The sequence below is a fragment of the Peromyscus maniculatus genome, chromosome 4 (genome assembly GCF_049852395.1).
Source record: "Peromyscus maniculatus bairdii isolate BWxNUB_F1_BW_parent chromosome 4, HU_Pman_BW_mat_3.1, whole genome shotgun sequence".
Classification (NCBI taxonomy): Eukaryota; Metazoa; Chordata; class Mammalia; order Rodentia; family Cricetidae; genus Peromyscus; species Peromyscus maniculatus.
Genome location: NC_134855.1, coordinates 45,112,382 through 45,133,534, shown reverse-complemented (window position 1 = coordinate 45,133,534; position 21,153 = coordinate 45,112,382). Strand labels below are relative to the sequence as shown.

Genomic DNA, 21,153 nt, shown 5'->3' with positions numbered 1-21,153 from the left:
TCTGAGCGGCTGTGGGACTGGCGGGTGACAGAGATTTGTCCTGACTGTGGGCAAGGCAGGAAAACTCTAGCTACAGGGGAAGTTTACAGATTAAAAAAGAATTTGCAAGACACAACAAAACATAAAAGTAAGATATAGCACTATAAATGTATACAAGGGCAGCAACAATTAAATGAAAGGACATGCTCATTAATATGGATAGTTTCAGTTATGGGAATGAGTGGAGGTTGTTTGTAAAAACAAAATACGTAAAAAGGGTCTTCCAACATGGCTAGAAAAGTTCTATTTCTTTACCTTGGTTATTGGTTATCAAGTGTTCATGCTGAAATGGTTTATTGTGTCATGCATTTGACTTTCTTTGTATGTTTGGTTCATCACTTAAAAGTATCAGTCTTTGGTTTTGTAATTTTGACTCTTCATTATATGCCAGCCTTTACTAGATGTTGTGAAAGCAAACATTACCACAGTTAATGTCAATGATAACTATATTAGGTCAAATTGACAGTGGGGGAAAGTGCAGGGGAAGCTTTGAGGAATAATTGGGAAGGATGCTTGTCCTGTCCAGGGAAGTTAAAAAAAAAAGCTTCCTGGATGGGATAGCCTTAGTTGTGTTCTGAAGAACGAATGGACATTAAACTAATAGAGATCTGGAAGATGGACAATAAAAACTCCTAGAAGAGTAGAGATGGCATCTGGCACTAGCTAGAAGTACGAGAGAAAAGTATTGTTTATTGGAACTAGAAGGGGATAATTCTGCATGGAGAGTAACATGTAGCTGGGAAGGATTAGGGATGCTTGAAGAATTGCAGAGAAACAAGGGCTAGATTTGAACTGTAGGTTAATTAATGTTTTAATGTTAAATATTTTTTAATAGACAGGGGAAGCTCGTCTGAATTTTATACAGAGAAGTTATTCCAAGTTTGTGTTTCAGAAAGATCATTTTTCTACATTATAGGATAGAGTCTTAGTATGGATTGTTGATAGTGGTGCTGGTAAGAGATACATCTGCACACAGGGAGACTGTACCGCTAGCTATAATGGGTGTGGCATTTGCCCACGTGAGAAACAATACTTGCTTGAAGGATAGCTGGGTTATGGGGATGGTGAAGTGAGCAGAACTTAAGATGGAGTTATGAATTCTGTAGTTGAAGAAATGGGTGATGGCTGGAATGAATCAAAAGGATATATGAAAGATAACTCCATGAAGAGGCCAGAGTTAATGTCACTGTCTGTTACAGAGGGATGGAAACTACTCAGAGAATGAAGGCAACAGTGAGAAGAACTGTTATCGTTTGTCTTAGAGAGCTTTCTGTCATTGGTAATAAGCATTTAATGGGCAAAGGTGCAATCTGGCCCAGCCATGCACATTTCAGAGTCATCCTTTACATGGAAGTTACAGGATGGTGTGTGATTCACCAGAAGAAAAAAAAAGATACAATGAGAAGACTAGATCCAAATGGCCAGCTTCTGAAGAGCTCTAGCATCTATCTCATTGTTGGTCAGAAGAAAAGTTACTTGCACAGGTGCCTGAGAAGGAGCACCTCCAAAATAGAGGGGAATCATTATGTTATATTGTCATGGAAACCAAGGGAAAATAATGTAGCAATGAGGCATATTTGACACTGCCCATTAAAATCAGGAAAGTGATAGTCTGAGAGGTGCACGTTAGATTCAGCAAAATAAATTCTGTTTTAGCATTTCAAACTATAGCCCTACCAAATGTCACGTTCATTTAAATGCATCTATTTTGAGAGGTGTGAAAAAGGAAAGCTCATGCCACTGTGTTGATTAGCATGCTGCCTTTGCTTCGGAAATAAACAGCTTTTCCCTGACCTGTCACTAATAGTATTCCCAATTCCATTTCTGAACTTCTATACTGTAGCTCAAACAGACAAGCTCTGTACCATCACCTGCTGTGGGATACCACGTTTCCCTGGAACATAACCAAGCTTATTCGTTTGCAGCCACACCCACCTGCTCTCTCCAGCCAGCCTTTCTTGGACTCCAAGGAAACCTGAGTCCTGATAGGAACAGAATAGACTGCCAAATAACAGTATTCACTATCTGCCCTTTATGGAAAGAGTTTACCAGCTTCTAGTCTAGAGCTAATATATTCACCCGACAGCACTAACTTTAAGATCCTAACTTGCACAGTAACTCGGGAGGCTTTCTTACCCACATGATTTTCACAACTAGAAAGGCAGCTTGGGAAAGGGAAGTGTTGAGGGTCAACCCAAACAATGCACAATAGACCAGGGCAACATCCCACTGTGTGACTGTGGCCAGTGAGGGCAGCTGTGAGATCTGGAGAACTCTCCTTCTCTCTAGAGACTAGATATTATACATATGCTCCAAGATTCTTCAATCTATGTGGCACAGTCAGCATGATATTTTACCTCAGTTTACTGCTGCAGTGATGGCATCTGAAACAAGACTTATGAAAATTCTGCTGGTCTGCTATGAGGCGCTCCATTGGATAAACTGTCTTTTGACAAATTATGCAGGTTTCCTTGTCTTGAACCAGCAGTTTCTAAAAATAAAAATTTATAAAGGCTTATATGTTTCTATTTTCCATTACAATTGCAATAGCATCAGAAAACAAATAATACAGTAACTGGACATGCAGAAAAAGCAAAAAAGCCCCCAAAATTGTCTTTATGTCTTTTTCTCTAGACAGTGTACACTAGCATGGAATTTGAGGATCTGGTACAAAGATTTAATGCCTCTACCATGATACCTTATGGAAGTTGAATTATTATACAATAAACACATAAATATGTATTATGCTCACTTACATTAATCCATTAAATATATACAGTAAACTCAGTCATGGGGAATCTTCTGAAAATGTATCATTTGAAGCAACTAAGCTTTCCATACATATAAAGTTTTATATAAAATTTTAATTTCTAAAACCATATGGATAAATCATTCTAAAGTACACACAGATTTTTATGAGCCAAGACATTGTATACTATTTGATTAAATATTATTTTAATAATATCAAGTTTATTTCATGATCTATATCAGGTTTACTTATAGCATGATACTGCTAACTTCCTTGTAATAATTTTCTCTCATCCATGAAATGTGCAGAGAGGGACCTCTACTCTGTACCCAACCAACTTCAGATTTTACAGCCTTTTGGATCCTTACATCTATTCTTTCTGTTTTTTACTGCTTCCCTTACTTAGTACCTACAGTTGTTTCCTGTTGCTCTCCTGTGGAGAGTAGTCTTTATAAATAACAGTAGTTACGTCACTAATCAGGGTTCCTAGTGGCTTGCAATGAACACAGAAACATCAATTAAATATTGGTTTTGATTTTAATTATTCTTTTGAGAATAACTAAGCTTTTGAATTTGTCACCTATGAAAGCGGGTATGTCAAGGTCCTTCATGTGAAAGCCACTTTAGTGCTTACGCTCTACCTCTCCATGATTGAGAGGACTCCTTTGCTTTTTTGATTCCAGTAGGGACATATTTCTATATTTAATACAAGCTTCTTTATGTTTTCTATGGTTTTGAACTGTCTTAACAAAAACTGAGCATTTGAAATTAATTAGACAGCTTTGCTTAATTATGCCAGAAGCAAGCACATTAAGAAACCATATTAACTTGATAAACTAGACACATATGTTATAAATATGAAAGGCATAATTATTAATTTCAGTGGCTTTTATTTTTACGTTTGCTATTTCTTTCACTCTGTCTAAAAGAATGGACTATACTAATGATGCCTATTAATTATGTCCAATCCTTTTATCATAAAGCCTCATTAATTGTAAAAAGTGTGGAAAATAAAATGGAGTAAGCTATATTCTGATATTTAAAATATCATGTACTATGTTCTCATGATCTAAACCTCTCATCGTACAAACATAATCAAGTTTTAATACGTATTGTTTATCCTCATCTATGAATGAGGTCAACTGAATTGTCATTTGGGGGTTAATGTTCATAAATATGAGAATATCAGGTATAGAGAACATTGATATCAGGGGATGTTATCACCTCAATTCAATTATAATAGCTAAATATATAAAATGTCTAATTTTATATCTACATCTTTAATACACTGATGAAAATAACGCATGAACACATGCCGAGACTTCTGTCGGTGGCTATCACTAAGGTGTATTGAATTCACGGTAGAGGCTAATTAAGTATGCAGTTAAAATTAGTCAATATCAGGCCAAAGATTTTGATCTGATACCACCATAAACTATTGAATGAAGTAAATTTTATTATAAAATTTTAATAATGAGTTTGTTCTATCCAAACAAAGAGTTCCACCACTACTAAAACCACTACAGCAGTTGTTATGTCTGATGCTTTCTTCAAACTCCTATTTACCTTGAGTTTGAAGAACAGGTTTTGGTAATGCATACTGCAGATCAATCATATTAAATGTTATTGTTAATAAAGAAAGTAATGAAAGCAGGGACAGCAAAGAATCACAGGCCTCCAGGGATAGCTGTTAGTCCTAGCTTGTTAGTGGGTTATTGCCACACACGGTTTTAATTGCAAATCATTTGGCTTTGGCATACGTGCTTTCAGATGGGTTAATCTTCTTTCACACTCTCCAGTCTCATTTACCACTTATAAAGGCAGATTCCTCCTGGAAGGCCCTGTTCATTTCAGGTGCTTGTGCAGCTGCGGTTTCATATCCCAAGCGCTGAAAAACCCTCTCACTCTCCTGCCATGTCTTCTGAAAATCTCTTCTGAGATTTGTAGGTGAATCCGAAAGATCTAGGATATGGCCAGCGATCACATCTTCATAGGTTGGTGGGGCATGCTTGAAGTCGAAGCCAGACCTGCCAGCTTCTGAGCTACGTGAGGATGAGGTTGCCACCTTTGACTCAACAATCTGATGGTCAAATGCATCCAAACCTAAGAAATGCTCACTCAGAGACCTTGCTTCAGAGTGAACCCTGGGCTGCATAGCTGGAACTTCTTGGAGCTCTCTAGGATGTCTGTATGAAAAGCCTGTAAAATTAGCATTTCCAGAAGATCCTAATCCAAATTCCTCCTTACAAAATGTGTGACTCTCTTGTTTCATGTTGTGGTTTATTTCACCATTTGCATAAGCTCTTCTCTCTGTCTTTGCTCCAAAAACTGGGACATTCTCAAATTCCCTAAACCATCTGTTTATTTCGTTTTCATGGCCATTCAGAAAACGTTCAGCCATTTGAACTGTTTGATTGGCGGCTTCAAATCTCTCTGTGCGTTCTGATAGGCGAGGCCCTTCCACCTGGCGGATGATCTCAACTGCATCATAGCTTTCCGTCGCTGGCATTGTGTTGTTGATCGAATTCATTTCATCTTTATGAATGTAAGTCTCCTTTTGCTCTATCTTCCTCATTGCCTCTTGAGTTTCCACAGAGTCTCTGAAGGAACCACTAACGACATGGTTTACACTTACAGGTATTGTGATGGTGGGAGGAGAGTCCCTGGCATGACTTTCTATCTTAATTTGCCTTCGGAGTGTGGCTGGAGACATGACAACTTCAGATCTCTTCTCTACAATTGGAACTGGGGTCCCTGACAAACATGGGATGGTACCTTTGGCTAGCCTGGCCGTGGTGTCTTTGAGTCTAACCAGTTGTTCTGAGCGACTCCTTGGTGGGGATGGGGAGGTGCATGTTCTGTGAAGTCTAGATGTTTGCTCTGTGGGTCTTCGGGGTGGAGGTTCAGTACAACTGTTCTTTTTAGGGGACTGCGAAAGCTCACTCTTAGTGGAGGCTTCTGCTCGTCGGGCAGTGGACTCGATTGTAATGAACGTTGGTGATGGTGGGCGAGTTTTCAAAGAGGGAGGAGCAATCTTATTATCTCCTCCCTTAGTCTCCTGATGTGTGCTAGCAGGATTATGAGTAGTTGCTACTTGGTGGTGTGATGATAATTTTTCTTCTATAATTTTATTTTCTTTCTGTTCAGTGCATTTATTAGAGCTGGCATTAACATTAGACACTTTCAATGACATTTCATTAAGATGGGTACGCTTATCTCTCTGCTTTCCTGTTTGCGAGGCCATCATGGCTGTTTGAATTATATGTTCACAGTGCACAAGCATATCCTCTGCTTGAGTTTTAATATGTGCTATTTCTTCTTTGACTTTTTCTAAATTATTCTCCATGGCAACACGAACTCCATATTCTCTTTTTTCTTCACTTATCAGCCATACTGGAACAATATTTAACAGCGTCTGAAAGGTTTTAAGGCCACTTTTATTTGACTCTGCTTCAAACTGTTTTACTCTAGACAAAATCTGCTGTAGTTCTTCACGTTTTCTCAAGAATTCCAATATATTTATGCCACATTTTCCATCATCGTGCTGGGATCCTTTCACAGAGGAAAATGGAGATTTATTCTGTGTAATCTCTTGTTTCAAATCTTCAGTGTTAGGAGAGACATGTCTCTGTTGCATGCCATTGTCTCTAAGACATTTTTTCTCAACTGTACTTTCAGAAGCTTGTATTTGTGTTTGCTGAAAATTCTGAGTCTGTGAGTCCAGACATGCATGGATAATCTTTTGCTGGACTAACCTTGGTACTCGCTGGCCCTGCAGATCTTCTTGTTTTCTTTCAACTATTAATCTGTCTTCTTTTGACCTGCTCATTGATAAGTCCTGATTCCTTTCTTCACTCTCTCTGTCAAATTCCCCAAATCCCCTCTGTCTCTTGGGAACTGTTTTGAGCTTACTCTCTTGATTTTTCTCTGAGTAGTCTTCAGGCATTTGCACTGTCACTCTTTTCTCTGTTTTAGGTAATTGAGAAGATTTTTCAGGCACAGATTGCTTATTATCACATTGCGCCCTTGCTTGGGTCTTCTTGACTTCCTGATTCATTGGTTTAGCAATGGTTTGGATGTCAACTTCAGATTGCTTTATGTGACTTTCAGAACTGAGATCTGTTTCAGTCGATGTATGATCTAGAGTTGGCAGCTTGATAGTTTTCACTTTGAAACTTGGGAAAATTGGTTTGCTTTGGGGAAAGGGCAAGTTCTCCATATGTTGCTCAAGTGTTTGTTGTGTCTTACTGTCATTGTGACTCTGGCTAATTTCACAAGCTGATTTCAATTGCAGCATGTCCTTCGAGCTTTGTATGCCTTCCTTTCTAATGGTACACTTATCTTCTGAAGCTGCTAGAACATGCTGAAGCCTCTCAGTAGCAACCATCAAGGCAGAAGCTGTGGAGAGCTGGCTGTCAGAACTCATGCCTGCAAACACAGCCCTGTTCTTAGAGTCCGGGTTGAATTGTGCCCTAGTCAAATCCAAATCCTTTCTGGGTATGGGGACTGCCTCACCTGCTTTGTGTGATGCTAATTCTTTCTCTCTCTCTGATATGTTTTGGTGGTAGGTTTCTGTTTGGACAATGCTGTGGCAAGAATTCTCCTGTCTCTGTTTCTCAGTCTCTTCCTTTTGCCGTCTGTATTTTTCTTCAGCGATCATTAAAGGCGTCTTAAATTTTCTCACATAAGGCTTTGGACTTTGTTGTTCTGAACCCGATGGGAATGAGTGGGATTTAACAAGGGGTGCTGTCTGTTTTCCTTTGAGTGCTGGGATTTCTGGAGCTGTCTGAGAGAGAGAGTGTGCTGAGTGGATGGACAGCTGTTTTCTTTCATCAAGACATTCTCTGGATACTTCCTGCTGTGTCTCTGTGTGCTTAATGCTCGTTGCCACCATTGATCTTTTCTGATCCTTTGAAAGAGTAGTTTTAATTTCCATATCTGACAGAGATCTTCCCAATTCACCATTTGGGGACTGCTGGCTCATTTTATCTTTAATTCTCTTGGGAAGTTTGGGTTTGGGAAGTGTAGGAGGTGGTGATTTCCCTGTTAGGGTGTTAGCCTGAGAGTGAATTTGCTGAGAGCCTGAGGCTTCTCTTTGGGAATATTGCTGTGTGAATGCTTCACTTTGATTTTCTGGGACAGAGGAGGCTTGTGATGGCTTTGGAGGAGGTGGTAGCGATGCTGACAGACATTCTCTTTCAGATTTCTCATCTACTGGTGGTGGAGGAAGAGGGAGACTTGGGAAGCTTTCAAATTCAGTCTTTGTCTTCTCTGTGGATGATGAGGGAGGAATCTCATCTTTTTCAGGCAACAGCATTAAAGGTGGTGGAGGGGGGAGAGGAAATTCAATTTCAGATGATGCATTGGAAGGTGGAGGAGGAGGGGGAGATGGAGGTGGAATGGAGTCCTCATTTTCTTTTATATTATACTCGGGGTGAAGGTTGATTGGATTAAAGGACCTCTCCATTGCCATTTTCAACTCTTTGGAAGTATTTGTCTTCATTAGAAAGTCCTGGCTTTCTAGACAAACATCAATTTTCTGTTCTTTGTCAGTTGCCTGAAATTTTTTGTGGCTTTTCCCAGAGACTCCTACTCCTGTTACATTGTGTACATCCTTATCTGCAGGCAAAGGTTGAAGGTCCGTGTCATTTTTCTTTGTATCTTTATGAGAATACTGTGTTTCCTGGCTTAGGAAGGTTTGCTTCTGAAAGTCCCTTGTTGTCTTATGCATTTCTCCAGCTGTCTTATTGATAAGATGTTGAGTGGGATTTGGTGTATAACTTTGTACCACTGATGATATATTCATGTTTTTGGTATTATTTTGACTCTTCCTATAGGAATCCTGGAACTGAGACTTTTGGTGGTCATTCCTTAGTTCACAAGTTTGAGTCTGCTGCTTTCTAAACGTTTTATCCACAGACTGGGTGAAGTTAAAGATATCATCCTTTGAATCTATCACATTCTCTGATTCCTTGGTTTTCAGATTTTCCTTCATTGAGGTGGTTGCAGTTACCTGTTTGCCCATATCCTTGCCACCACACAGATATTCTTTGCTCTCAGTCGAGATGCCCATTCTGTCACCCATGTCTAAGACACTTTTCATAGCTCTGTGTTCTGAGTTAGACATCCTCCTAAGGCTTTTCTCAAGAGCATCATTGTTTTGTTCACGATCAATGACAATTTTTACAGTGCCCTTAGGGGCTCTGGGAAGATTAGCCTCAGATCTTTCTTCTATTAAAGACCGGTGGTAGGATTTCTGGGTAGTTTCATTGAGAGTGCCTGGTCCTGCTTGCTGCCTGGTTACTGGCTCAAATGGTCCTGGCATTGGTTGAAGAAGACTTTTTTTGTCTCTCTGGACAGCTGCTGGATTAATTCCTGTTTTTTGTCTTTCTGAGAATCCTGCTATCCCAGGCAGTGCATCTTCTTTGGTTATGCCTGCCTTATCAACTTCTTTGAAACCCCATTGTGCTTCTTTCAAAGACCTTAATGATGTTTCAAGATCATCCAGTATCAACTCTTTTTTCAGTATTTCAGTCCTTGTATTTGTAGCCTTCTCCAGGCACTCAATAGCTTGCTCAATATCACTAGGGATGCTACCAGATTGTTTAGATTCCTTCTGTCTGTCACTTGACTCCAGTATGTCCAGCCTGTCACCTTTTCTGATTTCTTCTGTTTTAGCCATTATTTTCTGATTCATGGTCTGGTTGAGAGAATTTAGGGTTGATTTTAAATCACCTTTCATAATCTCTTCTTTCTGTGTCTTATTAGATGAACACTGAGGCCCTGTCATTAAGACTTTAATTGTATTATGCACATCTCCTGAGATGATGTCAGTTTCATTAACAGAACGTTCAAACAGAGACTGCCTTTTCTTTAGTAACAGTTTTGTGCCCTCAACATCACCGCCAATTATTTCTTCCCCTCCCTCTTGTTTCCTAGCTGTGAGAGTTTCATTTGTCCCTGTTTGGAGTTGTTTGAGGTAATCCAAAGCTCCAGTTTCTATGCATGTTGTGAAGAACTGAACGTTTCCCCTCTCTAAGGCATCGATTTTTGTCCTTTCAGGTATTTTAGCATTTGATATAGAAGATAACAGGTTGTGAATTGTGCGTCTTACATCACCTCCTATTATGTCTTCACGCTCAACCTTGTCACCAGCATTTTCATGCAGAAGACAATAGATAGTCATGTTAATATCTCCTTTTTCATCTTCCTGAATTAAGATTCCTTTCTTTGCACATCTTTCCTCTGAGAACAGATTTGTTATTGCTTGTTTTACATCCCCTTTCACTATCTCTTCTTTTTCAGCATAAAATTCAGTTGATCTGTTTAATAATTGAGTTTTAGTCAAATTGACATTTCCCTTCTCCTCTTCACTGACAAATATCTCTTTCTTTGTACAGTCTCTTTGGGAAAGTAAATTCATCATTATGCTTTTGAGATCAGCTCTGATAACATCTTCCTTCTGTATCTCTGGAGTTGTTTGGTTCATGAGCTTGTATTTTGCCATTCGGACATCCCCAACTTCATCAGCTTCAATGATAATTCCAGGAGCTTCAATAACTCTTTGAGAGTGGAGGCTTTCCAGTGTTTCCTTGATACTTTTGCCAATAATTTCTACCTTCTCTACTCTAGTTTCATTAAATTCATGAATAGGTGTTGTTTCAAACAGCCACGTAGTTGTTTTGACATCCGATGGAGGAATTTCTTCTTTGGTCATTTTTGCAGCACTTTCATCTACTTCCTTAATAGAATCCAATGTTTGATTTTCAAAAAGCCACACTGCATTCTTAACGTCACCTTTCTGCACCTCTTCCTGGGTGACAGTCTTGATATTTTCATATCCAGATCCTTCTCCCAGCTCATCTATGCTATGAGTTTCAAAGAGCCAAGTAGAAGTCTTAACATTGCCCTTTTGTATTTCATTGACACTTACTGTTCTGATATAATTCTTCTTGTCAACATTTTCAGACTCAAAAAATTGTTTACCCATCTTCACATTGCCTCCTTGAATATAGTCAACAGTGTGCACAATATTATGGGATTCATCTGAAATCTGATCCAGTGGCTGAGTTTCAAATTTGTACCTGACAGAAGTCACATCCCCCTTCTGAATGTCTTCCTGGGTGACAGATTTAATGACATACACATATTCTGATTCATTAATGGAGTCTAATGGTTTTGTTTCAAAGAGCCACCTTGTTCCCCGCACATCTCCATGAGTTACTTCTTCTTTTTTAACTGTTGTCACTTCATGATAAAACCCTTCTTGATCTCGAATTGCATAGAGCGGCTGTGTTTCAAAGAGCATTTTGTAGCTTTTTACGTCACCTTTTATTACTTCTTCAGTGTTTGTTTCCCTGGTGCTGGTGCCATCAGATTCTTCTTTAATCTTATCCAAAGAGAATGTCTCAAAAACGAAGCAGCCCTTTCTCACATTTCCACCTTGTATGTCTGTCACTGTCTTAACCAATCCATCACCTTCTTGATTTTCTTTTATCATATCAATGGGTTTGTTTTCAAATAGCCACCTACAATGTAACACATTGCCTTTCTGAATGTCTTCGGTTTTTAGGGTTTTGATCTTATTCAAAACATCCTCTGAACTGCAACTGATTAAATCTAAGGGCTGATTTTCGAACTTATACTTCATGCCAGAGACATCCCCAGCTTGTATATCCATCTCCACAGGCTTGGTTTCTTTCCCTTCATTCCCTTGTATGTTGTCCAGATTTTCTGTCTCAAAGAGAAAACATGCTGTCCGAACATCCCCACCTTGGATCTCCTCCTGCTTTACAGTTTGAAGTTTGACTGTTGCTTCAGAGTCATCTTTTATAGTATCAAGTGGCTGAGTTTCAAAAAGCCAGGTACAGCTTCGGACATCACCTTTGTGGATATCTTCAGTGTTTGTCATCAAGGAAACCTTTTCATAAAGAGACTCCATTGGCTGGGTCTCAAATAGCCATTTACAGGTTTTGACATCCCCTTTAACAATATCTGTAGTTTGTTCAGTTTTGCTTTCTGTTTCTTCCTCTCTGCTAAGATATTTAATTGAATCAAGGGGCTGAGTTTCAAACAACCATCTAGCAGATTTCACACTCCCTGCTTGTATTTCTTCAGCAGATATTCCTCTAATTATCTGAAATTTATGAAGGCTTTCATCAAATTGGTCAATGGGCCTTGTTTCAAAAAGCCACCTGTAGCTTCTCACATCTCCTGCTAGGATTTCTTCTTGCTGGACTGTCTTCACTTGGTGGTATTTTCCAAGGTGGTCTTGAATAGCGTACAGTGGGATTGTCTCAAAGAGAGATTTATTCAACTCCACGGTGCCTCTGGTGACTCCTTCCACCTCAATTTGATGTGATGCATCAACCTTAATTAAATTGTTGGCTTCAAAGATATGTGTATAGTTCTTTACATCACCTCTATCAACTGCTTCCAGCCTCACTGTTTTTATATACTCTTTCTTATCTTCTCTAATGTCTTCTAAAGGTTGAGTTTCAAAGACCCACTTCTGGTGCTTCACATCTCCCTTTTCTTCTTCAGAGGCAGTGATTTTTTGAAGCTTTCCAATATCAGGACTGTCTTTTAGAGCCTCTATTGGAAGTGTTTCAAATAGATGTTTGGTGGTTTTTACGTCACCTCCTATTCTCTCGTCAGCTGATACAGTATCTGCATCAGGAACTTCTTTTAGACTGTCTAATGGCTGTGTTTCAAACATCCAACACTTCTTAGAAACATCTGTACCTATGATTGCTTCTTTTTGAAGGACAGCCTCTTCTGACTCTTCTTTGATTTTCTCCAGGGGTTGTGTCTCGAATAACCACTTTGCTCTACTCACCCCACCTTTGACATTTTCTTCCATGGATATTCCTCGAACAACCTTAATTTCTGTGATATCTTTGTTAATTGTGTCCAATGGCTGTGTTTCAAACATCCAACGTGCTGTTCTCACATCCCCCCTTTCGATGTCTTCTTTCTGTACGGTTTTGATTTCTAGCATTTGGCCTGAACCATCTCTGATGACATACAATGGTTGCGTTTCAAAGCACTTTATGCTTCTCTTGACGTTTCCTTTAATTTCTTTGAGTTCAGATCTGAGTTGTAATAAGTGAACTTCATCCACGGAGTGAAGCTGTCCGAGTTGATCCAGGTGTTGAGTCTCAAACATGTATCTTACGGTCTTGACGTCTCCCCCAATTATGCCATTTATAGCAGTAGATGCTGCTTCTTCTTGGCTTTGGTGCATTTTGTTCATTGAGTCTAAAGGCCTTGTTTCGAACATCCACCTTGCTGTGCAAACATCTCCTCTAGCTAGCTCAGGAATCTTTTCCATGTTTCCTTCAGTGGCAGCAGAAGGGACCCCCAGGGCATCTATTGGCTGAGTTTCAAACATCCAAGTAGTATACTTCACATCACCCCCAGCAATGAGTTCTTGGTCAGCAACAGTCTTGGAAGTGTACCCTTCATCTGCAGAACCATTGTTGATAGAATCTAATGGTTGATTCTCAAAAATCCATCTCATTGACTGCACCTCTCCTTTCAGAATTTCATCCCATTCCAGGTTTTCTCTTTCTGAGTTCAGATCCTTTTGAGAACTGTCATTTGTGTTTTCAAAAATACACCGAGCTTGTTGCACATCTGCTGAACCTGAGTTTCCTGAGTTTATCTGGCTAGAAACAATTTCAGAAACCTCACTGATGTAGTCTTTCTCTAAGTTTTTTCGTAACTCGGGATGGATATGTCTATATAAACGATTTAACTCATACAAATTTCTTCGTTTGGAATATAAATCTTTGGGGATTGGTAGTCCCCTAGGGGGACTGGGGAATTCGGGGGACTGGGAAAATGCTGTCACATCCACTGGTGTTTGAAGTGCATCAGGTGGGGGAGGAGGAAATTCTTCCATCTTCCCTGAAGGGGTGCCATTAACTTGTGCCAGGGATGCTGAAGTGACACTGTGATTACTGTAACTTGAGGCTGACGTTTCCTTCCTCTGACTGGTTGAAGTGTAAGAATAAGAGGTACCCACAGCTGATGATGGCTTTAAGGGTTCTTCACTGTCATTTTTCATCTTTAAGGGAGAGAAAACCAAAGCTTATAACGATGATTGTAGTGCGGAGATTTCCTGGGCCCTACCTTTCCTCTGTCCACAACCGGGATTCTGCTGTGATGCCTTCCTTGAAAAACAGGTATGCAATGTGCTTAAACCTACTTGGAAGAATACTCAATATGTGTTAATAAATATTAATCTGTTTTAATAATAATGTTCTTCCATCAATGACTCAGTATTTGAGCATTTACACATATTTACACATACCCTTTTTTTTTTTTTTTTTTTTTTGAGATAGTGTCTCTTTTCATAGTCCTGATGAGCCTGGAATTCACAGAGATCTACCTGTCTCTGCCTCTTGAATTCTGAGATTAAGATCATATACCACTATGTCTGGTTTAATACTTATATATACTCTTAATTTGCCCCTTTTTATTTGATGTGTAGAGTAATCTATGGGGGAAAGAGGTCTTGAAGTCCTTTTGTGGGTTTTTTGTTTTCTTTGTCATTTAAAATAAAACAGGTAACCATCTGTCATTTCAAATAGACTTAGTTACTTTATTCGATATTAGTTATAGACTTTAAAGTATATATAACTTTCTTCATTCGTATTCTCCAGTGGGTGGAAGAACTTATTCTAACACATAGATCAATACCCTCCTTGTGAAAACAGAATAAATGCTAGTTCAAATTTTTTTGTTTAGAAAATTTAAGTATGATTTTAACATTTAATACAATCCTGTATAGAGAAATTATCATACCTTTATACACCTGGATGGAGTTGTTGTTTCTTTGTCAGAGTAGAGAAACTTTTCCTGGGCAGACTTTTCGAATTGTTCTTTTAAAATCTTAGTAGAAACCTTAGGAATCTCTTCATCCTCAGGTGTATCAATGACTACAAAGACAAATAGATACCAGGGGTACTTTACAATGAATAAAATGGAATTTGAGAAGAAAATGTTATGCAGCATTAAACTACTTATAATGTAAATTAGTGAATAAGACTCAACGGACGAATTTATGCACATGCCATTATTTCATCTAGTGATTTAGAACTGAAGCAAGAAATATTAAGGAAGAAGCAGAAAAGAAATTTTTGGTGGTGGAGCAGGAGAGATGGTATAGTTGGGAGACCTCTTGCAGGGGAACAAAATTAAGTTCCCAGGATCATGTTGGGCAAATCACAACAGCTTGGAAATCCAGCTGTAGTGGATCTGATGCCCTCTTATTGCCTCTGGGTGTTCTCTCTCTGTCTCTCTCTTCCTCTGACCCCCCCCCCCAAGTATACATAAATACAAATAAATCTTAAAATAATTTGGAGTGGTTATCTCTGGATAGAAATATTTTCATAATTTCTGCAACTGTGTTCTAATTCTACACTCAGGAAAGATAATGCATCCCAAAGAACAAAAGACAGTGTTATGGAGGACACTTTTCTTGTTATTTGGTTTGGATATTTGGAGAAAAGTTCTTGCTCTATAGTTGAACCTGCAGCAGTCTTCCAGTTGGAGCCTCCTAAATGCCAGGATTACAAACAGGAGTCACTGAGCCCAGCAAGAAGAATGCTGCATTTCTTAAACAGCAAGATTCAAATACTGTTTAGGCCACAGCAGGGGTGAAATCTTTCCTTTCATCTCATCAGAGAAGTAAGCCTTTCCCCTTGTACAAGTAGACAGCTGCACCTTGTCTTCTGCAAGCATCTAGAAACTTCCATATAATCTAACCTCCTATCTATTGGTTGAGAATTGAACATATTAGTTCCTAAATTTGTTATTAATAATAATATTAATATAATAGGGGTAATTTTATTGTCAGGGTGTTTTATAAGCAATGAATTTTTTTCTAGATTACAAGGATAAAAAAATTCAGTATAGGTTAGTTTATCACCCTTTCAGAGTTTAGGCTGAATTTATCATAGGTGTGATGGGCAATGAGCTATTTTAAAAAATATTACATGTACTACCACAGGCAAAATCTAATTATATGTAGAAATGCAATCTTTCCCCCTTTGGGAGCATGAGTCATAGCTACTAAAGTTACTTGTGGGGAGGACTGGCTTTTGAAAGTTCTCCAAACCCACATACACACAAAGGACAGAGGTAGAGTGGGACCAATAGTCTCAGACCATTACCTGTTTCTTGAACATATTGATGAAACTGTGAAGCTTGGTTTATTTCCTCAGTATGCTTTTCAAGATGTGATATCTGTTTTTAAAGGAAATTTAAAAAGAGTAATTGTTTTTAAGAAGTCAGTGATTTGAGTACTGAAAATAATCTTCGTTTTACAGTGTTTTTCTTCTGAGAATTTGGTACGCGTTGTTGTTTGTTTTAATGTGTACTCAAATTATAACAGAACATATGTGAACAGCACCTAACTGCAGGCATTTTTTAGGCTGCTCATTTTTAAAAATAATTCTAACTGGAAAGTAGAGTTAGACTCACTGCTGTATATTTATACTAAGCACATATAGTAAAAGCATATGTTTACAGAAAAGTCAAAAAATTCTACAGTGTCCTGGAGATCATTTGAAAATTATTGTGTTCCTAAGCAATTACCATTTCAGTTTTGAAGACATCAGTTCCATATGCTTTAGAAACTTCTTGTTCATTCCTTCTCATTTCTTGACTGCTGTGGATTGCTTCCTGAAAATGAGCAATTTGACATATAAACAGTCAGACAATTTATTTTACAATGTCTGAAAAAAATGAACTTTGATTAATTTCTGTGACAGATATTTCTGAAAAGAGAAGGGAAGAAGGGGAGGAAGAAGAGGAGAGAGAGAAAGGAAGATGATCAGGAGGAGCAGGGGAGGAGGAAGAGAAGGAGGAACAGGGGGAGTGGGGGGCAGGAGGAAGAAGGAGAGCAGGGGGAGCAGGAGGAACAGGAGGAAAAGGGGGAGCAGGGGGAGCAGGAGGAAAAGGGGGAGCAGGGGGAGCAGGAGGAAAAGGGGGAGCAGGAGGAAAAGGGGGAGCAGGAGGAAAAGGGGGAGCAGGAGGAAAAGGGGGAGCAGGAGGAGCAGGAGGAAAAGGGGGAGCAGGAGGAACAGGAGGAAAAGGGGGAGCAGGAGGAACAGGAGGAAAAGGGGGAGCAGGGGGAGCAGGAGGAATAGGGGGAGCAGGAGGAACAGGAGGAAAAGGGGGAGCAGGGGGAGCAGGAGGAATAGGGGGAGCAGGAGGAACAGAACAGGGGGAGCAGGAGGAGCAGGAAGAAAAGGAGGAGCAGGAGGAAAAGGGGGAGCAGGAGGAAAAGGGGGAGCAGGAGGAAAAGGGGGAGCAGGAGGAGCAGGAGGAAAAGGGGGAGCAGGGGGAGCAGGAGGAAAAGGGGGAGCAGGGGGAGCAGGAGGAACAGGGGGAGCAGGAGGAACAGGGGGAGCAGGAGGAAAAGGAGGAGCAGTGGCAGCACAGTCTTCCTCCTCATGCTTGGGTGTCAAAACAAGATGCTGTAAATATGGTTATTTAAAATGGCGTAATCTAGTGGTTTTATACTTAAGAGGTTCAGAAATTCTGAACATGTCTCACTGGGCCTCACAGGTGCTACAAGGTATCAACTCCTTTCTTCAGGTCCTATGAGAGATCTCATTCCTTTGTCTTTGGAAGCTTCTAGAAGCTGTCACTCTCCTTTGCTCATCTAGCTGAGGTTCTTTCTCATCACCACCTCTCTGATGTCAACTTCAACGTCTAAGGACCTTTGTGACTATGATGGACTGACCCAAGTGGACATGGATTTATTTTCTCACCATAAAACCATGTGACTGGTAGCTTTATTTAATCTTCTATCTTAATTCTAATTTGCAAAATAATTTAACATATTTATATACTCTGGAAGTGAAGATGTAGATATCTTTAGAAGCCATTGTACTATCTACTTCTTCCTCTAAGTAGTTTATTCCGGTGTGTTAATGAGGATGAAACAAAAAATGCAAATTCTTAATGAAAAATAATATATATTTTGGTTATTATATATGTTTTCATAGGTCGACAACCTACTATAGTTTTTGCATTGATTATCAATTATGATGAGACCCACAGAGTTAATTAAAATGGAGTCTTTAATTATAACCAGCATAAAAGAGCCACATTGTGATAGTATATACACGTGTATATATTTTTAAAATTTTTGTTCTTCCTTCATATATTACATCATGACCTCAGTTTCCCCTCGCTCCACTCCTCCCAGTCCCTCTCCCCACCTCCCTTCTCCCCAGATCATCTCCTTCTGTTTCCCATCAAAAAAATAAAATAGCAGGCCTCCCTCCCATGGATATCCACAGAGCATGGCCTAACAAGATACAATAAAACGGGGCACAAATCCTCATATTACAGCTGGACAAGGTGACCCAGTAGGAGGAAAAGGGTCCCAAGCACAGTCAAAAGAGTCAGAAACACTCCCCACACCCATTGTTGGGGGGTCCCACAAGAACACAAGCTATACAACCATTAGGTGTATGTGGAGGACCTAGCTCAGACCCCTACAGGGTCTGTATTTGCATGAGAATATTTTTATTTAAGTTAGCATAGAAAACCCAACTGAATTGAAGCTCCAGATAATCTTGGCAATTCTAACCCTTCCCTTACCATAGAGCATGGTTCTGACACAGGTGACTGATTGTCAAAGTGATTACACATTGCTGAAGTCTTACATTACATTAGAGTTTTCAGTTTGTTTAGCACTCCTGAATATGTGCATGAGTGGGTCTCTGATTCTTGTCCTTTCTCTTGGGTTCTTTCCTTTTGTTGGTTTGTCTTATGCAATTTCTATTTGATGGTTTTTGTTTGATCTTATTTTATTTTATTTTGTTATGTTTTGTTATCTCTTAGAAGCCTGTTCTTTTCTAATGAGAGACATAAGGGCATGGATCCAGATGAAAGGGAAGTAGAGTAGAATTGGGAGGAGAAGAGGTGGAGGAAACTATAACCAGGATATATTGTAGAAAAAAAATATGTTTTCATAAAAAGGGAAAATAATTTAAACAATAAAGTAATAGCTTATGAAACTGATTTAAAGATTTAGACATACCATAAATAAAATAATATGAACTTGGGACAAAATAGAAAATGGGAATATGAACAGCTGGCATGTGTTGGGAATTATGCAAAGTTGAAATCTCACATTTATATTTATGTCTAAGTGATTAATTTTATTTTTGATATTTAATATTTTTAAAATTATTTGCTAATAATAAGAATAATCTAGGGCTGGAGAGATGGCTCAGATGTTAGGAACTCTGACTGCTTTTCCAGTCCTGGTTCAATTCCCAATACCCATATGGCAGCTCACGACTCTGTATGTAACTTCAGTTCCAGGCGACATGAATCCCATAGCAAAACACTAATGCACTTTAAAAAAAGAGTAATCTAGAGAGTACAGGTATATTGCTTTTCTTAAGTGAATACAAGAATTACGGTATATTTTTACAATGAGTTAAATAATTGTAAAGTATCAATTTCTAATCTCTTAAAGTATAAAATTACTTTATGGCATCTTGTTCTTGATTATACCTTTTGTAAATTATGTCATACACATAGGGTGTAACATGTGGCTTCCCATTCCCATAAGGGAACTTGGCAGGCAAGGTTAGATATCTGATAAGCTAAGCAACAGGTATTGCTAATTTAGAGGTATGTGGGATAATCTGATTACATCATAGTTTTACAGGTAGGAGAATTAAGAAAAAGTTGCCCCAGAAATCCACAAAATATAATGGAAAATCTGCATTTTCTACTTTAAAACATGTGACTTGTTTTTTATTAAAATAAAGCAGATCAGTGAATATGTTTTTCTAAAGAGAATAGTTTCACATCCCTAGTTAAGGGCCTATGTACTTCAAATGATATTAGGTATATGCTTGTCACATAATTTCCATTAAAGACAAGTTCATATAATGAATGAATCAGAACAGAAAGAAAGAATAAAATAGCAAAATCCTATTAATAGATTAATTTTATTTAAACTCACTTCCCAGGTGTGTTGTACAAACTGAAAGACAGAACAATGAGAAGGAAGAAAAAAATATTTATTCCTTCAAGGAGGATTATAGAAAATAGGTGATCCATATTGCTTCTTGTAATTCAAAGAGTCAGAATTCCATGTGATGAGATGCCTTGCATAGTTAGGGTTTACCTAATGGCGTTGGAAGCATTGTGCAGGACAGAGTGATAAAAGCCACCAAGGACAGCTGGTGGGGAAAACACAGGAAACGAAATGGTAACTCTTTCGATTAGTGACAGAGCTTTCCATCTTTGAGAAATAGGGAGAGCTTCCTGTAATGTTCTCAAAGCCAACTGGACACTGAAACAGCAAAGAGGACTGAGAACCAGACCTGCACCAAGTCTTAGCTGAGGTGCAGAGTGATCACGTCTACAGAAGCCTGTTTGCCAATGCTGGCTTCCTAGCACACTGTATAGTGATTTTTTTAATGTTTTGGATTAGTTTGTACTACAAATTTAATGCTTCTTTCTCCATTTGAAAGGTGAATATCTGACATAGCAGTATCTGGCCAACATAAAGTAGTGGCTAATCTTGGATGGTGCATGTACTATTAAGCCAACATCCCTATGATTTTCCCGTATTTGTCAAAATGACACTTAAAATATGCTTTTATTCTGGTACCCATAGAAACTATAGCTTTTGGTACTTGTCACCAATTGTTATTCTGAGAGTAAAGTGACAAAATTCTCTGTTGTATAAAAGACAAAGGCAAAATATTTGTGATAAAAACTGGATATAAATTAATTTTTGACATGACTTAAAATTTATCACTTTCCAGAGAAGAAAATTTATAGTGAGCATGTACATATTCAAGAAAAACTAGCCAGTAAGCCAGTTCTTATCACCTCCTAGTGCATTTTCTTATAGGAGATGGAACAACATCAGCAATACAAGTGCACATCAATTTTATTTATAGTTGTAGTTTTCAACTTCAGCATTTATGTGCCATTGCTAAGTAGAACTGTAATTGCTACACCAGTTTGATATGTGAGCATCAGTGCATCAATTTTACTGTCCCCTGCTTGCTGTAACTCACACAAAAATCTTTCTTAAAATATTCCAAGATCGTGTTTCTATCATTTATTCTGGTTTCCATTTTTCAAGTAGTATAATTTGAATTTTAAATTTGACTCTCTCTTTCTAATTTTTGTTGTCTAGAGTTTAGGATTAGGTAAAAGGAGATAGCATTATAATGCACAGGCAGAACTCAAATTACACAAATAAAATATAATAAAGAATTCAAGTCAGAACACTACACACAAGTTCACATGAAACGATTCATGAAATTGGTTGCTGAAATTAAATCCAACTAGAGACTGGGCTGAAT

General features: G+C 38.7%; 1 protein-coding gene across 5 annotated transcripts in view; it reads right to left on the bottom strand.

The window, feature by feature from the left end:
• Xirp2 (xin actin binding repeat containing 2) overlaps positions 1-21,153 on the bottom strand; it is a 143,132-nt gene that overhangs the window by 4,278 nt on the left and 117,701 nt on the right. For 3 of the 5 annotated variants that reach the window (XM_076569589.1, XM_042275401.2, XM_076569591.1), the window contains exons 5-8: positions 16,394-16,480; positions 15,970-16,042; positions 14,600-14,733; positions 2,397-2,530 (exon numbers count right to left, since the gene is read on the bottom strand). In XM_076569589.1, the coding sequence (XP_076425704.1) occupies positions 2,397-2,530; positions 14,600-14,733; positions 15,970-16,042; positions 16,394-16,480 (428 nt within the window). Of the gene's footprint in view, positions 1-2,396; positions 2,531-4,597; positions 13,860-14,599; positions 14,734-15,969; positions 16,043-16,393; positions 16,481-21,153 lie in introns of all 5 variants that reach the window. The other 2 variants (XM_042275400.2, XM_006972374.4) reach the window with 1 other exon arrangement.